The sequence below is a fragment of the Ornithodoros turicata genome, chromosome 1 (genome assembly GCF_037126465.1).
Source record: "Ornithodoros turicata isolate Travis chromosome 1, ASM3712646v1, whole genome shotgun sequence".
Taxonomy (NCBI): Eukaryota; Metazoa; Arthropoda; class Arachnida; order Ixodida; family Argasidae; genus Ornithodoros; species Ornithodoros turicata.
In genome coordinates this window covers 203,919,388-203,941,255 of record NC_088201.1, presented here as the reverse complement: position 1 = coordinate 203,941,255, position 21,868 = coordinate 203,919,388, and the positions used below count along the sequence as shown (strand labels likewise).

Below are 21,868 nucleotides of genomic sequence, written 5' to 3'. Positions count from 1 at the left end.
TGAAAGGAATCTTGTGTGATGTGGCTGCCAGCGTTTATAACGTAATGTCGACAGGAAAATAACCGTGCCAGTGAAACGGGGACCTCAAAGGGGAAGATTTATTTGCATAGTCATTTTTATGTTTGTTATTGTACCTGCTAGGTCCTCAACATATTCTTTTCACTGTTAACACTCAAGGTCATATTTCAGATGCGGAGGTCATGGCTGAAGCAAGTGCTGGGGACCCACTTCACGGCGCCTCACAAGGGGGTTGTTATCCCCTGATTCCAGGAAGAGGAAAACAAAGGACACACACTTGCATAGCGTATTAGTACCCCAGATATGGATCTGCCAACATGAACCCTCCTAACAACTCTGTGGCAGCATACCTGTAACCATCCAGACTTCACACCACATTAATTTAGAATCACAGCACAACATAATAAAATAGCTTAGGTTTATTTGCCTGCCATACATAATGGGAGGCAAATAAACCTAAGCTATTTTGTTATTCCCACTCCGTCATACTCCACTGTACAATAAATTGATACAATTATAGGGTCATTCTTTATTCCCGTCACTACACCGCACTGACAATCTGCACAGAGTTCGAAATATTCACATGTCGGCACTAACTTAGTGCAGTGCGGTCTGGATTTGATGCCAGAGCTAATACCGCCACGTGTAGTAGTTTTTGCTGTACAGACGGGTAGACAGTCTGTTGACTGCAACCGGAGATACAGAGTGACAAGACAAAACATCCCCACACCGCAATGACGAAAATTGCTGCAAGACGAAAATTTTGCTGACATAGGCACACTTCGTGCAAGTGAGCCCTTGGTCATCCCCCTTGCCTCCCATCAGAGGTTTTCGAGAACACCACACACCTATAGTATTCTCGAAAACCTCTGATGGGAGGCAAGGGGGATGACCAAGGGCTCACTTGCACAAAGTATGCCTATGTCAGCAAAATTTTCATCTTGCCACTGTCTCCAGTTCCAGCCATCAGTATGCACCAGCTTGTCTCTCTTGTCAAGGCACCCTTGTTTCGATGGTCCTAACACTGATAGCCTTGATAAGACGTAGATGGGAACTCCCTCCTGATTGCTTGGACAACGCATCCAGGACATCTTGTGAATGACGAGTATGCCGTGAACCTCAGGCAGCTGGAAAAGACAACTCCACATGACATTTCTTTTTGTTTAGCATCATATCTTGTGGGCATTTGCACACCTGCCAAATATCCCGCAGTGTTGGGAAGACAATGGCCAGAGCAGACACTATCCCAACCTTGGAGTTCAAAGCTTGTGCATTCCTTCCTTAACTCCAGGGTCTCCCGCATTTTGAATGCGGAAGGTTGGCAGATGTGCAACATAGTACAACAAAAAAAATGTTCGCCTCTTTCAGGATGAGCCCGATTCCAACTGCTAACTCCCTCCCAAACCAGCTTCCCTCCAATTTCGGCAAAATCCCATTTCTCCCAAAATACGTTACTCTTACATGCTTCCCCCCTTCATTGGCACCTCAAATGCTTCTGTTTTCAGACTTGTAAGACCTTCCTTCAGAGTTTAAAATTCCCACTGGATATCTGCCAAGCAATCAGGGATTTGTGTTGACAATCAGGCCATGGATAACTGGCATAATTGAGAGCATGTCGAGACTAGCTGAGGCGGCTGTGTTGCTTCACTTTTCCTAATGGAATTGTTGGACCAGGATTTTCTGGATCGTTCTACGGCTGTCGTCCACGCTTATGATTTATAGGGGACAAACTTGTGTAGGCCAAAAAGCTGCTGAGAATAATCGCCCTTTTGTATACAGCCCTTGTCCACTTTAGGTGCAACAATTTGCATAACCAACAACACCCGACTAGCACCCGAGTTTACCCTTCCGAATCTTGATGTGGGGGGGGGGGGGGGGGTCATTTAAACCGAAAAATTCATTACGGTCGTAATCATATAGCAAACGGGAGAGCACTGCAGCAGGCTTACCTGTGGTCCTGGGGATTGAGTCGCCTAAAATGTTGATCATAGTGGCAGAATTGAGGCTAGAAGCTCTCTACGGAGGCAGATGTCCCTGAGTAATGGGTGTTGTGCAATGCAGTGCACGGCGGCACCGTTGCACATTTCTACCACCCTGGCAACAGAATGGCAACACAGGCTCTCGTCGGGCTCCTGTGGATCGCGGACACCACACAGAAACCTGCCAATTTCAACATTCTAAACTGTCTTGCACATCCGACGGCAACCATGCAAAGAGATACGTCACCTAAAAATGTCATCCCGCGGGTTAGCCGGAGCCACATCTCGTGCATGGTCGGCGAGTTCCATGGCATTGGGTCCGTAGAGTATGGGTCATCATCCAGCATTAACTCGTCGCCGCTACTGCTAACATGTTCGTCAGAATCTCCCCCAGACAGAGAAACATCACTCTCGTTTTCCGACTCCATGTTTGCTCCCTTCGCTTCGCGATCGCCAAACAGGCGCGCGGCTCGCATTTGCCAAAGCGCGCGCTGATTGGCCTTATCCGGGTGACGTTTCCTCCCACTTTTAGAGAGCGAGGGCGCAAAGATTCCCGTTTCTTTTTCATAGGATTGCGCGAAAACTACGCCGCGGATCGAAATGGTATTTTCGGGCCCACTTCAGTGGTCGGCAAGGAATTGGAATTCGCATTAGTTTCGAAATTGACCTCGGAGAATGCGACTGTCCCTTTAAAGCGCTGAAGGATGGTGTCCCAAGGCAGGAAGTGATGAAAAAATATGATGTGAAAAGGAGCACTTTGGCAACATACGTGAAGAATGAGGCACAGATCATCGCGGCCATGGAAGGTGAGAAGTTCCACGGAAAGCGGAAACGCCTTCGTACAGCGGCGTACCCACAATTGGAAGACGCTGTTCTTCGTTGGATTGTGAACTCGCGCGATGCACAGTTACCTCTGAGTGGGCCCCTTATTTGCACGCAAGCCGAGAACTTTGCAGCAAAAATGGGGATTGAAGCATTCAAAGCTTCGGAAGGTTGGTTTTCGCGATTCAAAGAACGCCACGGACTTATCTTCCGAAACATCTGCGGGGAGAGAGCTGCTGTTGATGAAGACGTCGTCAGAGATTGGCGGTGCGTTCGGCTCCGGGAGCACATAGCCGCCTACGAGCCCTGTGACGTGTTTAATGCGGACGAGACCGCTCTTTTCTTCAAAGCACTGCCAGACAAGACTATCACGCTCAAGGGAGACCCATGCGTCGGCGGTAAAAGGAGCAAAGAGAGAGTGACCGTCCTTCTGGCCGCGAATATGACTGGGACGGAGCGCTTGCCATTGCTTGTCATAGGGAAAGCACAGAAGCCCAGGTGCTTCAAAAACCTCAAGCAACTCCTGGTGGAGTATTGTGCCAATCAGAAGGCCTGGATGACGTCCGACATTTGGCGAAGTTGGCTGCAGAAGCTGGACCGTCATTTCCGCGCTAAAGAGCGCAAGGTGCTCCTTGTTGTTGACAACTGCAGCGCACACTGCAACGTGTCTGACCTTGAGTGGGTCAAGGTGGTGTTTTTCCCGCCCAACACAACGTCTGCCTTACAGCCCATGGACCAAGGCATTATACACTACGTAAAGCGAAGGTACCGACGACATGTCCTGGAACGCATGCTGCTCTGCATGGGTACCGGCAGGCAGTATGATGTGACGCTGCTCAGCGCTGTTCATATTTTGGCGCACGTGTGGACAAGCACACCAGCTGAAATTGTGGCGAACTGCTTTCGCCATTGCGGGTTTGTGCAATACATGTATCAGGACTGCGACCAGGGGCGCGTTGCTGGCGAAATAGTGACATCGTGACTCGTCATCGGCATTCGTGGTCGTGATTTTCCCCTTGCTCAAGTGACGAAACACGAAAGATGGCCAGCAACGCGATATTGACACATCGGCATTTCATACCTCCTCTCCGCTTTGTATCATGGCGATAGTCTCGACACCGGATGGTCCCGAGCGAATAATATTTGCGCTTATAAAGCATAAAATGAACAATGCTTGTAATTTATATTGCTTTAAAATCGTTCTGAAAATAAAAGTACATGACTGTACGATCTAAATACAACGGTTCTGCACCACCAATGCAGACGAACCAATCACAAAGCAGCAGTGTCGTCTGCTAAGCTTAAGTTTCGTGCGCGCGGCAACGCTTGATTATTACTTCGGCGCTTTTTTGTCAGAAGGATCTTTCTGCCTTACGGAAACATTTCAGGTGAGACAAATCACTGAACTCCGTTTTACACATTGTCACAAACCATTTCCAGCACGCATGAACAATATTTTCGTTGCAGTCACCATGTCGATGTCGGAGGCTCAGAAGCTGCTGCTATTGTCTTACATGGAGCAGTCCCCCGAACTCTGCAACAACAGAAGTTTCATGGTTGGGGAGACAAAGCAGCAGCGCAAAGCGAAATGGGACGCAATTGCTGCCTCTCTTAACGCGATAGGCGGCATCCAAAAGGACGCCACCGGATGGCAGCTCATTTGGAAGAGCTGGAGGTACCGCGTACGTAAAAACGTGCGCGGTAACATTTGCAACATCGGGGGCACTGGTGGAGGGGCAGGTACGGCAGTAAACGCAACGACGGAGCCTGGAGAAGAAGGAGGAACGCGCGTGGTGGACGTCGCTGCGAACCTGCAGGGGCTAGATGCTAGGGTCATGGCCCTTGTGGGGTGGGATACCCTAGGCGGTATTGCGGGCAGCCACAATGTTGCCCCACAAGGGACTGTTACACTGACGGATGTCGTCGTCGTTGTAAGAACCCAAAATATATAAGCTATATATTACTGTGCAACCCAGACACATAGAGCTAGTATACAGGGTGTTTGCTCTAACGTGTCCAGAAATTGTATTTAAAGCGAGCGATAAAAGAGAAACGAGCGCTACTTTTCAGCTACTTGACTGAGAAACAGCTGCTACTAGTGAAGCAATACCTGTTTCTTATTCAAGTAGCAGAAAAGTACCACTTGCTTTTTTTTTATCGCTCGCTTTAAATATAATTTCTGGATACGTTAGAGCAAACACCCAGTATATCATTTGCTACCAGCAGAGTGCCCAAGCACCAGCAGAAGAGCCTGCAGAAATAGAAGACCCTGTACGGCAAGAAGAGTCTGCATCAGCAGAAGCCCCTACAATGGTGGGCATGTGTTGCAACAGACGAAGGCAGAGGTAGTAACGCTGTTTTGTACAGGCTCCAGAACCAGCGGGGAGCAGTGGCATGGTGCAACCTCGCCCGAACAGCCAGCCAGGAGCACGGGTTCAACGTCGCAGAAGGCGGAGGGTGCCGATCAACATTGCACAGCAGATTTTAGCGGCTCAGAGAACTCTTGTTGACCGCATTGACCGACTCACCGAGGTAATGTAACAAAGACACTCGTGTCATGACATGTGGCCAGTTGAGGCATCCATGTAACACAACAGCAGAAGCACGAGCAATGACATAACACCAATGAAAAGTGGAAATTTAATAGATTCCACGTGCACGGCACTGAGGTACTACATACAAATATACAATAACTGTTACCAAGAATTAGAACTTACACTTGAGCATGCACAACGTGAAGAAATACACATACGCACTCTCGCACACAGTCTCAAACTAAGTGATGCGAAAATGTACATGTTATGCGCTATAGAATGTTGACCATAATGAATGACCTGGTTTATATTGCACTCCAGCGTTCTTCATATTTTTTTTTCTCTTGTACTTGCTTCGCAATAGTCTTATACATACATTTTCACTGTAAGGTTAGTAGTTAATGTAAGCTTCAAAGTTCAGTTTCACCCAGTGCGATCTGTTAGTTTTCTCCTCATAAACATGATAATTGTGTGGTGCTTTAGTGACAGCAATTAAATGCTATGTGGACAGTGGGGGTGGCCCCCATGGCGAAAAGGGGCCTTCTTATGTTGCTACACGTCCCAAAAATGAGATCACCGTTGAATTATTCCTCCATTACATCTTAATTGCAAATTTGTTTTTTTGCTTTCTCATATAGGCAATGACACCCATCAGCGAGTACTACAGGCTGAAGCTGGAGAGAATGAGGCAACAAAATGTGCCATAGTCCGGAGGGTATTCTAGTATGTTGTGTGCTCACCTTGGGTGAGTGAAACATCGTTGCTACAAAATAGCTATCAGCACGGCCTGTGCAAGTGCTGATTTTCGACACTGAAATGAATACGAGGGAAACAGTCATAACCAGAGAAGAGAGGACTGAAGCTAACATTTTTAAAAACTGGAAGAAAATCTTTATAACCTTAGTGCAAAGTAAAACGTGCAAGCAGAAATAAAACAACGCAGAAAGGAACACGCATGTTGTGAATACTTGATATATGTTTAAACAAGGCAGAAAACCATTCAGGAGCATTAAATGTGAACTTGCAGAACAAACTGACACACTTTAAGTGAGAACATTCTCTCGCTAGATATGACTGCAATGCCACCATGCTGTTATTCAGAAACCTCACACAACGTGGATAACTCGATATCATTGTCATCATGTATCTCTCTCTCTCTCTCTCGATTTTGTTGCATTACATGAAACATAAAATATTACATATACCGTAATTTCACACGTATAAGCCGCACCGCAGATTAGCCGCAGGACGCGTTCTTAGGAACGTTTTGAAATTTTTCTGGCGGATAAGCTGCACTGGCAGATAAGGCGCGGGCAATACGAGACGACTCATTTGTGCGACAAATGAAACCATAAAGGCAGCCGTAAACCCTGTGGTCCATACTCCAAGTCGGCATATTGTTCAACAAAGGAGGTCAGCTCTAGAGTTTTACAAATATCGGATTGTGCCCTTGTGTGGCGTTTTTCATGGATTGACGGGTCAGTGGTCTTGCAGTAGACGTGAATCACTGTCACCGCTTTCGTTAAAGCTGCATGGAGGAATGCACTAGGAAGATCAATCTACTCGAATGTGGACCCGTCCCTGTTCGTGCATCGGCGGGGCAGAACTAGTCCAGAGACATTGTCGGCCCTTTCATTAAAACCGACGTATGGGGAAGATGCCAGGAAAAAATAGTCATCAGATAAGCCACACCGGTGGATAAGCCGCGGAGCGTCCGTGAGAGAAAAAAATCGCGCATAAGCCACGGCTAATACGTGTGAAATTACGGTACTTGCAGGCCTAGTTACTCCAGAAGCTACTTACAAAGGTGAAATCACCAGCATATTTACAATACTGAATATTTTAACAGCACTGAAAATGGAAGAAATTGTAAAGCATCAGAAATATTGCCTTATTATCTGGCTCCTTCTAGACAGTCCCCTGGTTACAACAGATAAATCATCGGCTTCGTCGATGTCTATATCCAACGCTCCTGCACTGTTATCCTCATAGTTCTCTGGTTCTTCCTCATATGCTGGCTCAGGAGTGTTGTATTTGTGGCACATGTTGTGCAGAATTCCACATGCTGTTATTATGTTGGAGGCTCGATCCGGTGAGAAGTGTAGTGTCCTGTATCGCTGCAGGCATCTGAACCTCATTTTCAGAACACCAAATGTTTGCTCAACTCGGACCCTTGTTTTACGATGGGCTTCATTGTATGCTTCCTCGCTACTCGTTGCAGGGCTGCGAACTGGGGTCATGAGCCAGGGCTCAAGAGGATAGCCAAGGTCACCTGAGGGAAAATAAAGAGCAGAAAACTGAAGACACGTCCTATGTGATCATACAGCTGCATGGCAACATGTGTATATAGTGTATATATGTATATAGTGTACTTTCAATATTTCTTGCTTCGTGACAGACACATTGTGTGCACACCATATTTTAGTTATCATCCTAGATTTGTCATATGTGCGAGGGCATCCAAGACATACATTTCACCTGTGTACAGCATTTTGGATACATCTAAATTTCAATAAACATTAACATCACTTCTCGTAATGTCTCTTAAAATGCAATTCTATTTTTTCTTTCGGCATAGCAAACTCTCATAAATTGAAACCCCAATTTCGTTTGAATTAGGTCATTTTTTTGTCAGTGATTGTCAGTGACAGTGAAATTTCGAGGCAGGCGCACAGCATTTTGCATACATCGCCCCTAATTTTCTGAAAGGCCTTCTAATGAATAATCCGTTACTCATGCTCCCCTTTATTTTATCGGCCCTCTTTTTTGTGAGCAGATGTGCAAATGAACTGAGAACGTAGTGAGCATGAGTGAGTGAAAATTTCTAGCACTGACTTCTGTGCACATGCTGCCCAGAAAACACCATAGTTGTGCAATGGTGTTGCACAGCTATGATGCAACACCATTGATTGACAATGTTGAATGACATATAACTATGTTATTGTAAATACATAAGTTGCTTGTATCAATTATTAACCACAGATAAACATTTTCTAAAACGTTACATGTCGGAAGGGTAGGTAGAACAGTGATTATAGACATGCATTATATGTGATTATAGTCATATTTGTACACTCCCGACACAATCACTTGTCGTACTCCACTTGAAGATCACGTTACATCAGGGTGGGACACAGATTTCTTTGTTCGATGACGGGGAAAGGTGATGGCATGATGGGAAAGCCCAGACCTATGGGCTTGCTACTCCCGATGAATGAAACCTGATTACGTGGCTAGTACAATCTAACCACTAGCACTTGTGCTTCTGAAGCAAGCACTAGTTTACTAGCAGCATAGTGAGCAGCTTTCTGCTGAAGGTGTTTTTCTTTTTTTCAGTACACAGTCTTGCGCAGATAACTGCTTACCACGCAAACAAATGTGGAAATATTTTGCTTTACTGTTTCTTCTCTCGGAGGAGTGGAATGTATACTTGCCTAAAAGCCATTCGCCATCTGCAAACAGTTGAGGAGCCTGGCGACGGAGGTCACACAAACTCCATATAGCTGAATCGTGGCAGCTCCCTGGGTAGCATGCATTTAGGTAAAGGATGCGGCGAGTAGCGTCCGACACCTGTTAAAATTTTATGGATATAAAAGAGGAATATGTATGCTAAGCTATCGTATATGAAATCTACCTTACCCCAAGCACGTTGATGGCATGGTATCCCTTGTGACAGTAATAGTTACCATCCACAAAACGTTGGTCTGTCCTGCTTGGAGCCATTATTGAAATCGCTGTCCCATCAATTGCGCCTGAAAAGTTAGAATGCGGTCGGTAAGCATAAGTTTTACATGTTTTAGAATACAACATTATGCTGTAAAGTCACGTTGACGTACCAAGGCAGCCAGGCAGACCTGCAATCTCGTAAAAGCCTCGTTTTACCCTCAACTTTTCCTCGGGTGACATGGGAAACTTCAGGTATCGCGGGGCAAGGTTACGGATGATTGCAGTGCTGACATCATGAATGGACTCCGACACTGGTCGCTTGCTCGTAAGGAAGTCTTCCTCCTCTGCGATGTTGCTAAGAAACGCACCAGTTGCGTAAAATCTAAGTGCCATAAGCACCCTTTGCGCAACTGGTAGAGTGGTGCTGCGCCATTGCTGTGCTGTAAATGGACATAATATTTCCATAAGTGCACACACATAGGGGTATAGCCTATAGGTGTATGTTCTTTAGGCCTGTGTACTATATCTGTGTAACACAGAGTTATTAACCGTACTGAGACCATAACTGAGAAAACAAGCTCGCCCATTGCAAAAGTCTGATGCAATCGGGCAAACCGACCTCTGCAAAACAAGATAGGAAATCCAAGAGGCGTGAAGCAGAGTGAAACGTTCACTCAAAGGAACTCTGTTTATAAATGAATCCGAGAGGTAAGTATGGGGCAGTGATTTCCCCAGAAATTCACTGCTGGGGGGGTGCCGACCTTTCAAGGGGGGGGGGGGGGTATGCTTTGTGAAAATTCCACTTACAGAAGTTTTCTTAGACACAGAAGGAATTGTCGCACAATAGTGACATCTGCACAACTTTCCCGTTTTATTTGTACATGTTATTACGTTAGAACACAGTACATTAGAATACAGATTCATTATGAAGGGCATTTTAACATAATGCATAATCGCATGACCGACAAAGGAAAAAGACTAGCACCCTGTCTCACGAACTCAATGAGAACCTAGCAACCAACGGAGGAAACCTTAGACGAAAAAAAGCAGAACAGCTCGCTTGACTGGGTTGGGCGCAAATGGTTCTTGATGATCCACATTGAGTGTGCGTGCCCGCACGCATTTTTACTCGTATATGTGCGCAATATATGTATTTGACAGTTACTTTCAAATGATTTTGGACAAATGCATGGTACGATCATCTGCATGACTGTGGTCATACAGCCCAAGCTTGACAGTACAGGATGTAATTCGCTGCGCCGGACTCACTACATGGTCGAGCTGGGTGGGGTCACCTGAGCAATTTCAGGGGGGGGGGGGGTTGCAAAAATCCAGGGAGGGTGTACACCCCCCTGGGGGGGGGGTGTAGGGAAATCCCTGGTATGGGGGCTACAGAGAGCTTCCCTGAAACCGTGAAACAGCAGCTGACCGACAGGCACTTCATTTTCTTTTCCCATTCCTTCTCCCCATAACAGAGCTCAGCCAATGAAGTTAGTGAAATAGTACAATACAATTGAAGACTGGTCACCACATTTTACTATTAAAGTATGATCACATACGCTTGTATTACATCACTGGTTTCAACTCGTACACATAAATAAATAGTTATTCGAGCCGGTTTGTTCCTTCGTTTACGCTACCAAAGTTGAGGTCTTTCGTTGTGAGATTATAATATCCAGTTACGCTGTTTACAAACATTGAACTAAGGGGATGTTCAGAGCATGGGTTCTAAGCGTGCACAGCCGATGTACACACGATGTACGACTCACACTTCACACTGTACGATGCAGACGCGATACGAACGGTATTAAGAAGCCCTGCAGAAAACCCTGTTTCAAACAATGCTATATCTCGTAAACGGGACGTACGATGAGAGATCATATACGTTGCTTCCAATTCTAAAGTGAACATGAGAGTACATACGTCTTTGCAGATCCCCTGCGACAGCGTCGCAAACCTCTCTGGCTGCGTCCTTGCAGAGGCGGAACTTGGCAATAAACTGCTCCTCGTCTAGCGCTGTAAAGGCGTCACGGTGTCTGCGAAAGACGCGTGCCCTTTCATCTTCGCATACGCCAGCATCAGCGAGGAACAAGTAGATATCCGCCATGTTGATGCCGATGCTTGTGTGAATGACGAGAGATTTACCGTCACTAAGCTATCGTCATTCCGTGCCGACTTCCTCGCGTCGGCATGACGGCAACGACATGGCCAGCAACAGCATTTCGAGTGCAAGTGTCGAAATAGGTCACGTCATAGGCACGTTGTCATAGAAACACTGCCGAATGCCGACACCCTGAGCTCGCCAGCAACGCGCCCCAGTTGGAGGACGTGACATCTCACGAAAACGAAGAGGACGACGATCATTTTCGTGGCGTCCTGCCACCCGCCGTGCAAATCGCAGATTACATCTCCATTGACGACGGTGTCGCTGTCGCCGGCCAGCTTACGGATGAAGACATCGTCAACGAGGTGTTAGGTGCCGATGACAACGCTGCATCGGATGAGGATTGTGAGGAAGAGCTGCCGCGACGGCGGACTGTTACAGAAGCGGCGGAAGCCCTTGCTGTTTTGGAAAACTTTTGTTGTAGTGCTCCCGGCGGTGCCGAAGCAGTGCAGCACTTGGCAGTTATCAGAAAAGTTGTCTTAAACGCCCAAATTTCCTGTACAAGGCAGACCACACTCTCGCAGTTCTTTTCGCAATAAAGGTACGTTGATAATGGCAAGTTTACCTGGTATTTTGTTGCCCGTTCGATAATTCGACATTCGGATAATTCAGACATTTTCGGTGGTCCCCCGCGATCCGAATTAACGAGGTTTTACTGTATATGCAGGATTCACCGGGAGCTGTTGGCTCTCTGGATGATGCGAGAAAAATTGTGCTTGAAACTCATCTCTTATGAAGTTTATATATCGACAGTTCTCATTAACAGTCAAGACCAGGTTGCTATTACTGATGGCTGCCACATTTATATGTTTGAAATGACTCAAGGGTACTGTAGTTTCATGTGTATAAGCCACAGTGCAGTCGCGATCAAGTTGTGATCGAGAAACTGATTGATTGAATGAGGAAAAATAAAATGGAGGTCGTAGCACTCCTAAAGAGAGGCTGACCAATGGCATTCAATTCATTAATTGCTGTTGCACTGGATCTCACACACTCCTGGTGAAATTGAGTGATCCATAACAGGAGAATCCAACTGTACCTACCCATATTGAATCATGTTAAAATCTGGGTTGGTAATCCATTTGAATCCCCCCCCCCCCCCCCTCCGCCACTCCGGTTGTTCGCGACTCCAGCAAACTATAGGTGGCGCACGCCGAACCTGGACTCAAGGGTTGCCGCTTCCACCACTAGGTGGCTACGGCTTCGCTGGAGTTGCGAGTAATGATTCTGGTTCGCTAGTCATTAAGGGTCAGCACCCTGTCCCTTTGTGGCCGTAAACCAGTCTTGCCAGTTCCCCCAGAGAATTGGGGGATAGAAGGAGCAGACGAATCATGACCTAGCAGGGAGCAATGCTTTTTCACAGCCCTGAACAGTCGACTAGCAGACAACATTTCTCTGAACCAGTCAACTAATGTGGACGCTGTAGCGTCAGCGCGAGGCCCCAGGCAGATCACAGGCTGGTATTGCTCTCCTCTGCTGTTCCGCACAGTCGCTTTTTGCGGCGTACTTTAAATTCAATTTCTACGTATGACTCTGTGGCGTGAATTACTTCTCATGGTGCATCTTACTGGCCTACTTAACAGTTTTATAGGAAGAAAATATCATTGGGGTTAAGTCGGAAACACCATTAGGCCTCATCCACAGATCATCAAGAATGCCATTTCGTCCACCACAAAAAAAAAAGAAACACAGCGGCTGAGATGGGCCAAAAAACATGCAAAGTGATCTGAGCATGAACACACACACATGCAAAAATCGAAATTATGTTTTCGGTGTCCCTGCAAATCATGTAATCTTGTTTCAGTTTTCATTTTGTTCCGGTTCGTCCAAAGATGAAGCTTTCTTTGTGCTTTCGGTTCAGGTTTCAGTTTTGCTTAGAGGTGTACAAATATTGAAATTTTCGAATACAAATCGAATACGAATATCTACAAAATTGTCCTTCGAATATCGAATATCACGTCATAGGATAACGGCTTCTAAGAGCTAATTAAGTTAAGTAAGCCCCGAAAACAAGCATCGTCACAGTTGTGTTCTGCTTAGAAAAATCCTTAGAAAAATGTCCCAAGTGCTAATGAGGAATATGTATTAAATTAATACATATTCCTCAACAGGTTGTAGAGGTGTGGGAATATTCGAAATTTCGAATACGAATCGAATATTTGCGATATTCGATTCGTATTCGTATTCGAAAATTTGATATTCGAAGTTTTCGAATATTCGTAAAAGTTGGAACATTCGATTTTTTTTTCGCATATCACAGCAGCTTATTCCGAAGCTGTTGCGGGCTGTGCTCTGGAATTTGTACGTTGCAGCGACGAACATGCATAGTACAACAGCTGCAAAGCGACGAGCGGAGCTTCCGAGGTACGCTCATCTGCGAATGAGCCGCTATACGTTCGGTAATCGAAACCGAAACTAGTACGCAGTTGTGTGAGGTCGCCATTTTAGAGTCCGCCCCAGCGAAACCCGAGAACTCGGTACGTTTCACACAATTGTCAACACTGTCGCGGGCTTTAGTGGATTGCTAGCGAACTCTGAACATTCGTATGAGGCCTACAGTTCGGTGAAATCACGGCTAAATATCGAAATTTGGTTGATGTTGAAGCTGAACACCGCTGTTCAGCGTCCCATTGCAGGCACAGCCAAAACCTGCGTCTCGAATGCGTCTTTTTCGGTTTCGATTTGTGGTTGTCAGCGATATATGATAGAATCGTGGTCGTGTGCGATGACGGCGATAATCGAGGAGTGGGACGTGTTTATATTTCGACATAGTTTCTCCAACTCTGGCGCTCTGCGACTGTATGAAAGCGCCAACTAGGACGACAGTAACGCTGCAGTCATTTGAAACTGCGCTAACTGTTGTTACAGGTGATAGTAAGACGCATACATAGCCTTACGCACGACCTTCATGGAGCGATTTTGCTCGCGACTCACGCGCGTCGCCGTCGGCGCGACAAAGTTTCAGGCCCGCGCGCAGATTTCCGCCGTGAAATGAAATGAGCGCTCAACACGAACGTCGCGGAAACAATCACGAGTGATACAGCCATACAACATCGTCGAGGGTCGCAGTTTTACTGCGCTATAATGCATGAGGCCGTTCCAAACTATGCATTACCGTCAGTAACGGTGGTCTCACACGCGTGACGTCACGCGTGAGAGCAGTGAAACCGTGCAGTTTCTCGCCTTCACGACAAATGCGGAAGGCATTGTCAATGCAAGAAGAGACCACTTGCCACCTTCATTTTCCTTCTGAGGTGCTCATCACTAAATCATCCCACACTCTGAACATGTCATTGCTCTTTACTTCCATTCTGTCTGTTTCACCAGCACTTTACAATGCCAACACAGGTGTTTACTGTTCATGAAAGACTTTTGAAATGGAAGTTTTTTCTTGCGGTTTTCAGCTTGCCTCATGAGAACAGCACACAGTTTCATTGTAAAAGTAATTTTACTGTACATGTGCATATAAGCATGTATGCCCTATGCTAAGCCTGGAGCATGGAGAAACTGTGTCGAAATATCAACACGTCCCACTGCTCTATTATCGTCGTCATCGCACGCGACCATGATTCTATCATATATCGCTGACAACCACAAATCGAAACCGAAAAAGACGCATTCGAGACGCAGGTTTTGGCTGTGCATGCAATGGGACGTTGAACAGCGGTGTTCAGCTTCAACGTCAACAAAAACTCGATATTTAACCGTAATTTCACCGAACTGTAGGCCTCATACGAATGTTGAGAGTTTGCTAGCAATTCACTAAAGCCGCGACAGTGCTGACGATGTATGAAACGTACCGCGGTCACGGGTTTCGCTGGAGCGGACTCTAAAATGGCGGCCGCACACAACTGCGTACTAGTTCTGGTTTCGGTTACCGAACGTATAGCGACGCATTCGCAAACGAGCGTACCTCGGAAGCTCCGCGCATCGCTTTGCAGCTGTTCTACTATGCATATGTTCGTCGCCGCAACGTACAAATTCCAGTGCGCAGCCTGCAACAGCTTCGGAGTAAACTGCTGTGATATGTGAAAAAAAAATCGAATATTCGAACTTTTACGAATATTCGAAAACTTCGAATATCAAATTTTCGAATACGAATACGAATCGAATATCACAAACATTCGATCCGTATTCCGAATTTCGAATATTCGCACACCTCTAGTTTTGCTCAGTTTTCGTAACCTTGCTCGTAGCTCAGCACCTCACGAAGTCCTTCAGTGGGGTTGCGTCAGCTCAGGTAGCAGATTCCCGAGCGGCTTCTTCCAGACACATAAGAAAGCCAACAGAACACCTTTGTTGGGTGACTTAGATCACCTCAGTGAATTCGAACGATGAACCCAGCTAGCTGAGACATTGAATGTCCAGCTCCCAGTCATCCAAGCAGTTTTTGAGGTCAGCTAACGAATAATTAAAGTACTCAACATCAGATATAATCATAATCATTGCAGAGGGCATTGCATTGATCAAGAAAGCAGTGAGATCAGATTATCACATACAAGCAGTCTATATCGCACGATTCATTATACAGGGTGTTACCCTGTAAAAGTCTACCCGTGCCGCCTTGCCGTATTCGCAAATTACTCAGTGCAGGTGGCATATTGTGCGATCTTTATAAAAAGCTCATAAGGACATTTAATCTTGGTAAATTTCAAAGTGATTCAGTGCCGCAGCACGAAGTTATAACTCAAAACGTGCAATTCCCATAGTCAAAACCAACAAGATGGCGGCGGTGAGAAGAGCACTTGACATGCTGCTCCCCACACGACAACGTGTCGCATATCCTGCCAGCCGGACAGAACTGCAGTTTTCATTTCGCTTTCGTGTAACTGTCGTATTTCGCGCAGAAGTAAGCAACGTGAGGAACGAAAAATGCCGACGCATACTCAGCAGACGACACCCAAAAGGGAGTCTGCTAACTGAGAGGCGCCATCTTGGCTGTTTTGAGTACGGGAATCACACGTTTCGCGCTATAACTTTGCGTTACGGTGCTCGATCACATCGATATTTACCATGATGAAATGTCCTTATGAGTTTTATACGTATCCAACACATTGTACCGCCTGCGTTGAGTAATTGGCGAGCACGGCATGCCGGCGCGGGTAGACTTTTATAGGGTAACACCCTGTAAATTTGCTGAAATTACATCTAACTATCAACCTGGAAAGTACATAAAAAATTTTATCGTGTGATGTGTTCCACTGCCACGGATATGCAGTTATTTTATACCAGTTCTTGCAACAATATCGAATGAGCAGAAGTTCAGTATTGTTGTATAGGGTCTGATGTATCATCACTTGTTGAAAATCAACAACCATATGAAATGCAGTGGACCACTGGACAATTTTCATCTAATACTCTCTTGTACGCCATTCAAGAATCTTCATACAAAGAAAGGAAAGATTAATAAGAGATTGTGCACGTTCGTGGCAACTAAATGCAAGTTAGTACGCTGACATCGTATCAGTTGCATTATAGTCCAGCCCGTTTGTTACGATCTTAGGTAGACCAATAACTCAGATATTGCGATCGAATTGCTGGTTCCCGTCAGCTCCCCCATTGAACTTCATGTCAACAAAACATTGATACAACGATCACAACGAAAGTGCTGGCTTGCATATAGCGATCAGAATTCTCCCGACGGTCGGCAAAACACGTGAAGATTAGAAAGCAAGATTGCACCATTTCACTGAAAACAAATTACATTGGCATTTTCAAGAGCCTTTGCCCCTGGTTGAATCAAATGAATCGCGGTTGAATCATGTATTGAATCAAGAACGGACAAAGGTACATATATGAGTAAAAGTATGTCATACAATGCAAATTTTTGGTCATCCGCTGCATTTTTCTTGCTAGTATATGCTTGCAGTCGCTGTCGTTACTAGACATAACACGGACAATGGAACGTATTATTTTCAGGTAGACACTGACACTAGAGCGCAATTTAAAGATTATTTGCACGATTGTTGCAAAATAATGTATAATTACAGAATGAAATTGAAGTAATTTGTGAAAAAATTGTCACAAAAGCCTCGCTTCGCTGTTCCAAGCCATACCGCCATTTTCGGGAAAATTTTGGTGTCACTGTGGTCTGCATAGGAAAGAGCAGCCATGAAAAATGCTCAAGTTGATTGACAGGTGGAGCCTCTTTTTTAGGCTCCTTCTAATGGCCAAACTCCCTTTGGCACATAAGGCACTGTTCCCAGCCACAGCCGTAACACTCTTAGATCGTCTGCTATAAAATGAGCATTGTGACGTTCTGACTGCCATGAACGCACATTTGTGTATCACTTGCGCAGCTTTTGTCTATGGATCTCCTGTGCCTGTAGTGGACATTCGTGAGAGAGCATGGAATTGCAGGGGAAAGCGTTATGTAGCATTCTGTAAATTAGGCTGCAGTTGTGGGTGTTGAATGAAAGAATGCCAGCTGGCATAAGCATTGGTCATGTACAGATCTACATGAGCAGCACAGGCTTCGTGTTATTACGAAAGTCAAAGAAATAGCTGTAAGTGGTGCTTTATTTGTACACTGACTATACTCTTACTCTTACTCTTTCCATCAGTCGCTTAGTCCTCTGACTGTGATACTTCCTTTAAAGGTTAACGGTTCGATTGTTTATTGCATCATTCGAACGCAGTCCACTCTCAGGACCTTGCCTGAATGAGGCTCGTCACGAAGCACACGTCGTGGTTCCCGTTTCTTTACTGTTTTCTTCGCGTTCGTGTAAAATCCACTGTCCCTAATTTGGTGAGGACGGGTGTTGCAAGCATCTCAGAATCAAGGATCTCTTCAACATTGGAAAAGGCTGTACACTTTTGGAAGGCCCTGGGGGAGGGCAAATCCAGCTGAAAAAAGATAATCCTGGTTATACAAAATCTGCATAGCAACCCACAAGTCACTCCAGGCCAAGGGTGTCCAAGCAAAAGGTGTTTGGGTTCAAAGAAAATGGTTCGGTTCCTGTTGTGCTCCTGAGTGAAAACAAATAACTGTTTGAAACCGGTTCAGCGCAGTTCAGTTTCACGCGGTGTAGGGTGAATTGGTTGTAGCAAAAATAATCCCCTATATCCTTCCCAACAGAGAGAGATGCAGAGGGTACAGCTTTGAGCTATCGAAACGATACGAAGATTTATGAAAAATTTCAGCAAAATTGAATTAAAGACAAGGCTGCAACTGTCTGGAATCGAGCTTTGGGCTTTCCGCCTGAAGATCTGACGCTTTACCTCACAGCAAATACTGGAAGGGCAGGGGATGAGCCGCTTTGATCTTACGGCCTCAGTTGTGCACAACGGGGAATATTCGTTGAGTCAGGCGTGACTGACAAATGCGGAACCATTGATTTTTTTTCCCAAAAAATCGTCAATCAGAGATGCGCCTGTACTGGTACGCACTCTTAATTTCCAATTTCCAAAATTTCAGGAGCATGGGAAAGCACTGGTTTGCCCCACGTAAAGGACCAGCCCAGAGGCGCTTGTGATCGCACATCTTCAGGATGTACTTCTTCAAAGGCATGGTTGAATATCAGCACGACGACCGTTGAGCCACAGCTCGACAGTGCTCTACTAGTCACTACGAACGGTTGGGCAGACCGGAGCAAGCCGTGTGAACCTCCATACACACTGAAAGACAGCCTGAAACACCACACGTTTGCAGAGTGTCACAGTGTGTCTGAAATGTGTTCTGCTACTCCTCCAATGGATGATCAGATGGGAGAGGAGGGTTTTACATGTGACATCTGTCCCCCTACATTCTCACCGTCTAGGAGCGACGAGAGTCACGTGCCAAAGCGTAATGACGAGAAGTCACGCATGTCTGATCTCTGTTCTGCACAGTTCTACCGGAACACGGCCCTGTGCTGTCACAGGCGAACACACAGCCTGTGGAGTCAACTGCATCAACACAAGCAAACACACAGGGGTGAGAAGCTATTCAAGTGCAATGTGTGCCCTGCAGAGTTCAGCAGAAGTGGGAACCTAAAGCAGCACAAGCAAACACACACGGGCGACAAACCATACAAATGCGATGTCTGCTCTGCAGAGTTCAGCCAGTGTGGGAACCTACAGCAGCACAAGCGAACACACACGGGCGACAAGCCATACAAGTGCGATGTCTGCTCTGCGCAGTTGAGCCAGAGTAGGACTCTACAGGATCACAAACGCACGCACACTGGCAAGAAGCCATACAAGTGCGACATGTGCGCTGCGGTGTTCAGGCAGAGAGGGCACCTACTGTACCACAAGAGGATGCATACAGCCGCGAAGGCATACAAGTGCGATGTCTGCCCTGCGAAGTTCAGTCATAGAGGGCACCTACAAAAGCACAAGCTGACACACACGGGCGAGAAGCCATACAAGTGCAATGTCTGCCCTGCAGAGTTCAGCAAGAGCACGTACTTACAACAACACATGCAGATACACACGGGCGAGAAGCCATTCAAGTGCAATATGTGCCCTGCGGAGTTCTGCAGGAGCGGGAACCTAGAACGGCACAAGCGAACACACACGGGCGAGAAGCCACACGAGTGCGATGTTTGCTCTGCGCATTTCAGCCAGAGTGGAAACCTACAGCAGCACATGCGAACACACACAGGCGAAAAGCCATACAAGTGCGATGTCTGCTCTGCAAAGTTCAGGCAGATAGGGCACCTCCTGTACCACAAGAGGATACACACAGCCGAAAAGGCATACAAGTGCGATGTCTGCCCTGCGCAATTCAGCCGGAGCGGCCACCTACAGTATCACAGGCGGTCACACACAGGCGAGAAGCCATACAAGTGTGATGTCTGCGAGGCAGGGTTCAGCCAGAGTGGGAACCTACAGCGTCACAGGCGGACACACACGGGTGAGAAGCCATACAAGTGCGATGTCTGCCCTGCACAGTTCAGCACGAGTGGCCACCTACAGTATCACAAGCGGACACACACGGGCGAGAAGCCATACAAGCGCGATGTCTGCTTTGCAGAGTTCAGCCAGAGTGGTACCCTACAGGATCACAAACGTACACGCACTCGCGAAAATCCATACCAGTGCGATCTCTGCCCTGCGAAGTTCAGTCAGAGAGGGAACCTACTGCCATAGGTCTGCATTTCCCTAAGAATTCATTCAACATCACATCATGGTCAGTTTTCTGCAAAGCCCACCACATCACATCACCGTCATAAACCATCGCATCACGGGCCCATCACTCAACTTCAACTTCAGAATTAATCACGTTGTAACCCATCATTCAACTTCAACTTCAGAACCCATCAGCATCACATCACGTCATTCAACTTCAGAATCCATCTCATCATAACCCACCATTCAACTTCAGAACCCATCATCGACTTCAACTTCAGAAACCATCACCGACTTCAGAGCCCATCATCAGAATTCAACTTCAGATCCCATCGCGGTTTTGAAGTTGAATTGCTGTGATGGGTTCTGAAGTCGGTGATGGATTTTGAAGTTGAAGTTTGTGATGGGGCTTTGAAGTTGAATTCCTATGATGGGTTCTGAAGTCGGTGATGGATTTTGAAGTTGAAGTCGGTTATGGTGTTTTGAAGTTGAACTCCAACAAAGGCCTACGTTGGGTGTACCCGGCTGCAGGATTACGACGCTAGCGTCCTGCTCGCCTGTGTGTGTGTGGGTTTCCTGGTAGTGGCAGCAAAAGCGTAAGCGAAAGAGAGGTATGCTGTTTGGAGGGTGCGGTCAGCCTGCACTCGGCTGGACTTGGAAGCAGGGTGTACCAATGAGGGAAGAAAGGGAGGGATGCCACGTTTGACCCCCGCTGTCGCATGTGAACGGCGGAAGGTGTGTTGCTTGCGCGCTAGGGTTGTTGCACAACGTTGCGCCCACGGTGTAAGATATATATATAGTTAGGTGAGGAAGCTCCCGGCGCCCGGACGGCCTCCTAATGTTCGCCTCCGCCCTTCCGCGGCTCTCACTAGATGGCGCGAAGAACGGTGGGCTGAGGCGGCTGAGGGGCGTGGGATGGGAAGAGCGCGTTGAAGTAAATGTATGCACGGTAGCCGGCATTTTAAAAGGGTAGCAAGCAAAGATAGAGGCTGACACTGGCTCGAACTTATGATGAAACTGCAACATTTATAGTTACTTTCCGCGTGTGTATCCGCGCCAGCTAAAGTAATCATGATCCGATGCAGTGGACGGCGTTTATTCCAGCCATCGTGTCATGTTTTGCTCTTTATTGTTTTGTCGAGAGAAACTTTGTTGGTGTATGCGTATCCATTTTCAAACTATTTTCGAATCCACAGCAATTCAAACGAAATATTCCAAGTACAAGTTTATTTATTCTCGTCGCTGCATGGCAGAACACTCAAGCGAAAATGTCTACGTTGTGCAAAAGTGTGAACTTTTCTTCTTTTCACGGGTCTCTTTTTTGTCCATTGCATTCATTTGCTTGCAGTATTGACGCATTCGCATCAAGACGTAATACTGCAGGATCTTTGACAGCAACTCGGTTTTGTGAGTATCACAGGGAAACGTTAGTGTGCACACGTCAAGGACGTGCTCGATCGTGTCCCAAAAAATTGTCTGTTCATTGGCATGGGCAGAAAAATAGTCTTCTGCAGCCCTCAAGATCGCGTACAGTTTCATGTTTGGATGCTGCAGTCCACCTCTACTCTTGACATTTGTGAGTGCCGCTTCTGGCACCTGTGGCGCGTGAACAGTTAAAGCACTAATGCACT

General features: G+C 46.4%; 3 protein-coding genes across 6 annotated transcripts in view; 2 read left to right on the top strand and 1 right to left on the bottom strand.

The window, feature by feature from the left end:
- Positions 1-21,693, top strand: part of LOC135378978 (zinc finger protein 883-like) — a 38,010-nt gene extending 16,317 nt beyond the window's left edge. For all 3 annotated transcript variants that reach the window (XM_064612183.1, XM_064612184.1, XM_064612185.1), the window contains one exon: positions 18,601-21,693. In XM_064612183.1, coding sequence (XP_064468253.1) covers positions 18,601-20,258 — 1,658 coding nt within the window. In that variant the 3' untranslated portion in view covers positions 20,259-21,693. The remainder of the gene's footprint in view (positions 1-18,600) is intronic.
- Positions 981-7,886, top strand: LOC135378980 (uncharacterized). Of its 2 annotated transcripts, none has more exons than XR_010418656.1 (5): positions 981-4,750; positions 5,046-5,132; positions 5,187-5,351; positions 5,992-6,098; positions 7,575-7,886. XR_010418656.1 is itself a non-coding variant. In XM_064612187.1 (5 exons), the coding sequence occupies exons 1-4, from the start codon at positions 4,265-4,267 to the stop codon at positions 6,058-6,060; spliced, it is 807 nt and encodes a 268-aa protein (XP_064468257.1). In that variant the 5' UTR covers positions 1,894-4,264; the 3' UTR covers positions 6,061-6,098; positions 7,575-7,886. The 2 variants fall into 2 exon arrangements, 1 of the variants encoding a protein (XP_064468257.1); XM_064612187.1 differs by having other exon boundaries at positions 1,894-4,750.
- On the bottom strand, positions 5,442-11,320 carry LOC135378979 (putative nuclease HARBI1). Its single transcript, XM_064612186.1, has 5 exons — positions 10,943-11,320; positions 9,190-9,459; positions 8,993-9,105; positions 8,788-8,923; positions 5,442-7,625 (listed from the first exon to the last, which is right to left on the bottom strand). The coding sequence occupies exons 1-5, from the start codon at positions 11,124-11,126 to the stop codon at positions 7,231-7,233; spliced, it is 1,098 nt and encodes a 365-aa protein (XP_064468256.1). The 5' UTR covers positions 11,127-11,320; the 3' UTR covers positions 5,442-7,230.
- Positions 21,694-21,868: the final 175 nt, after the last annotated feature.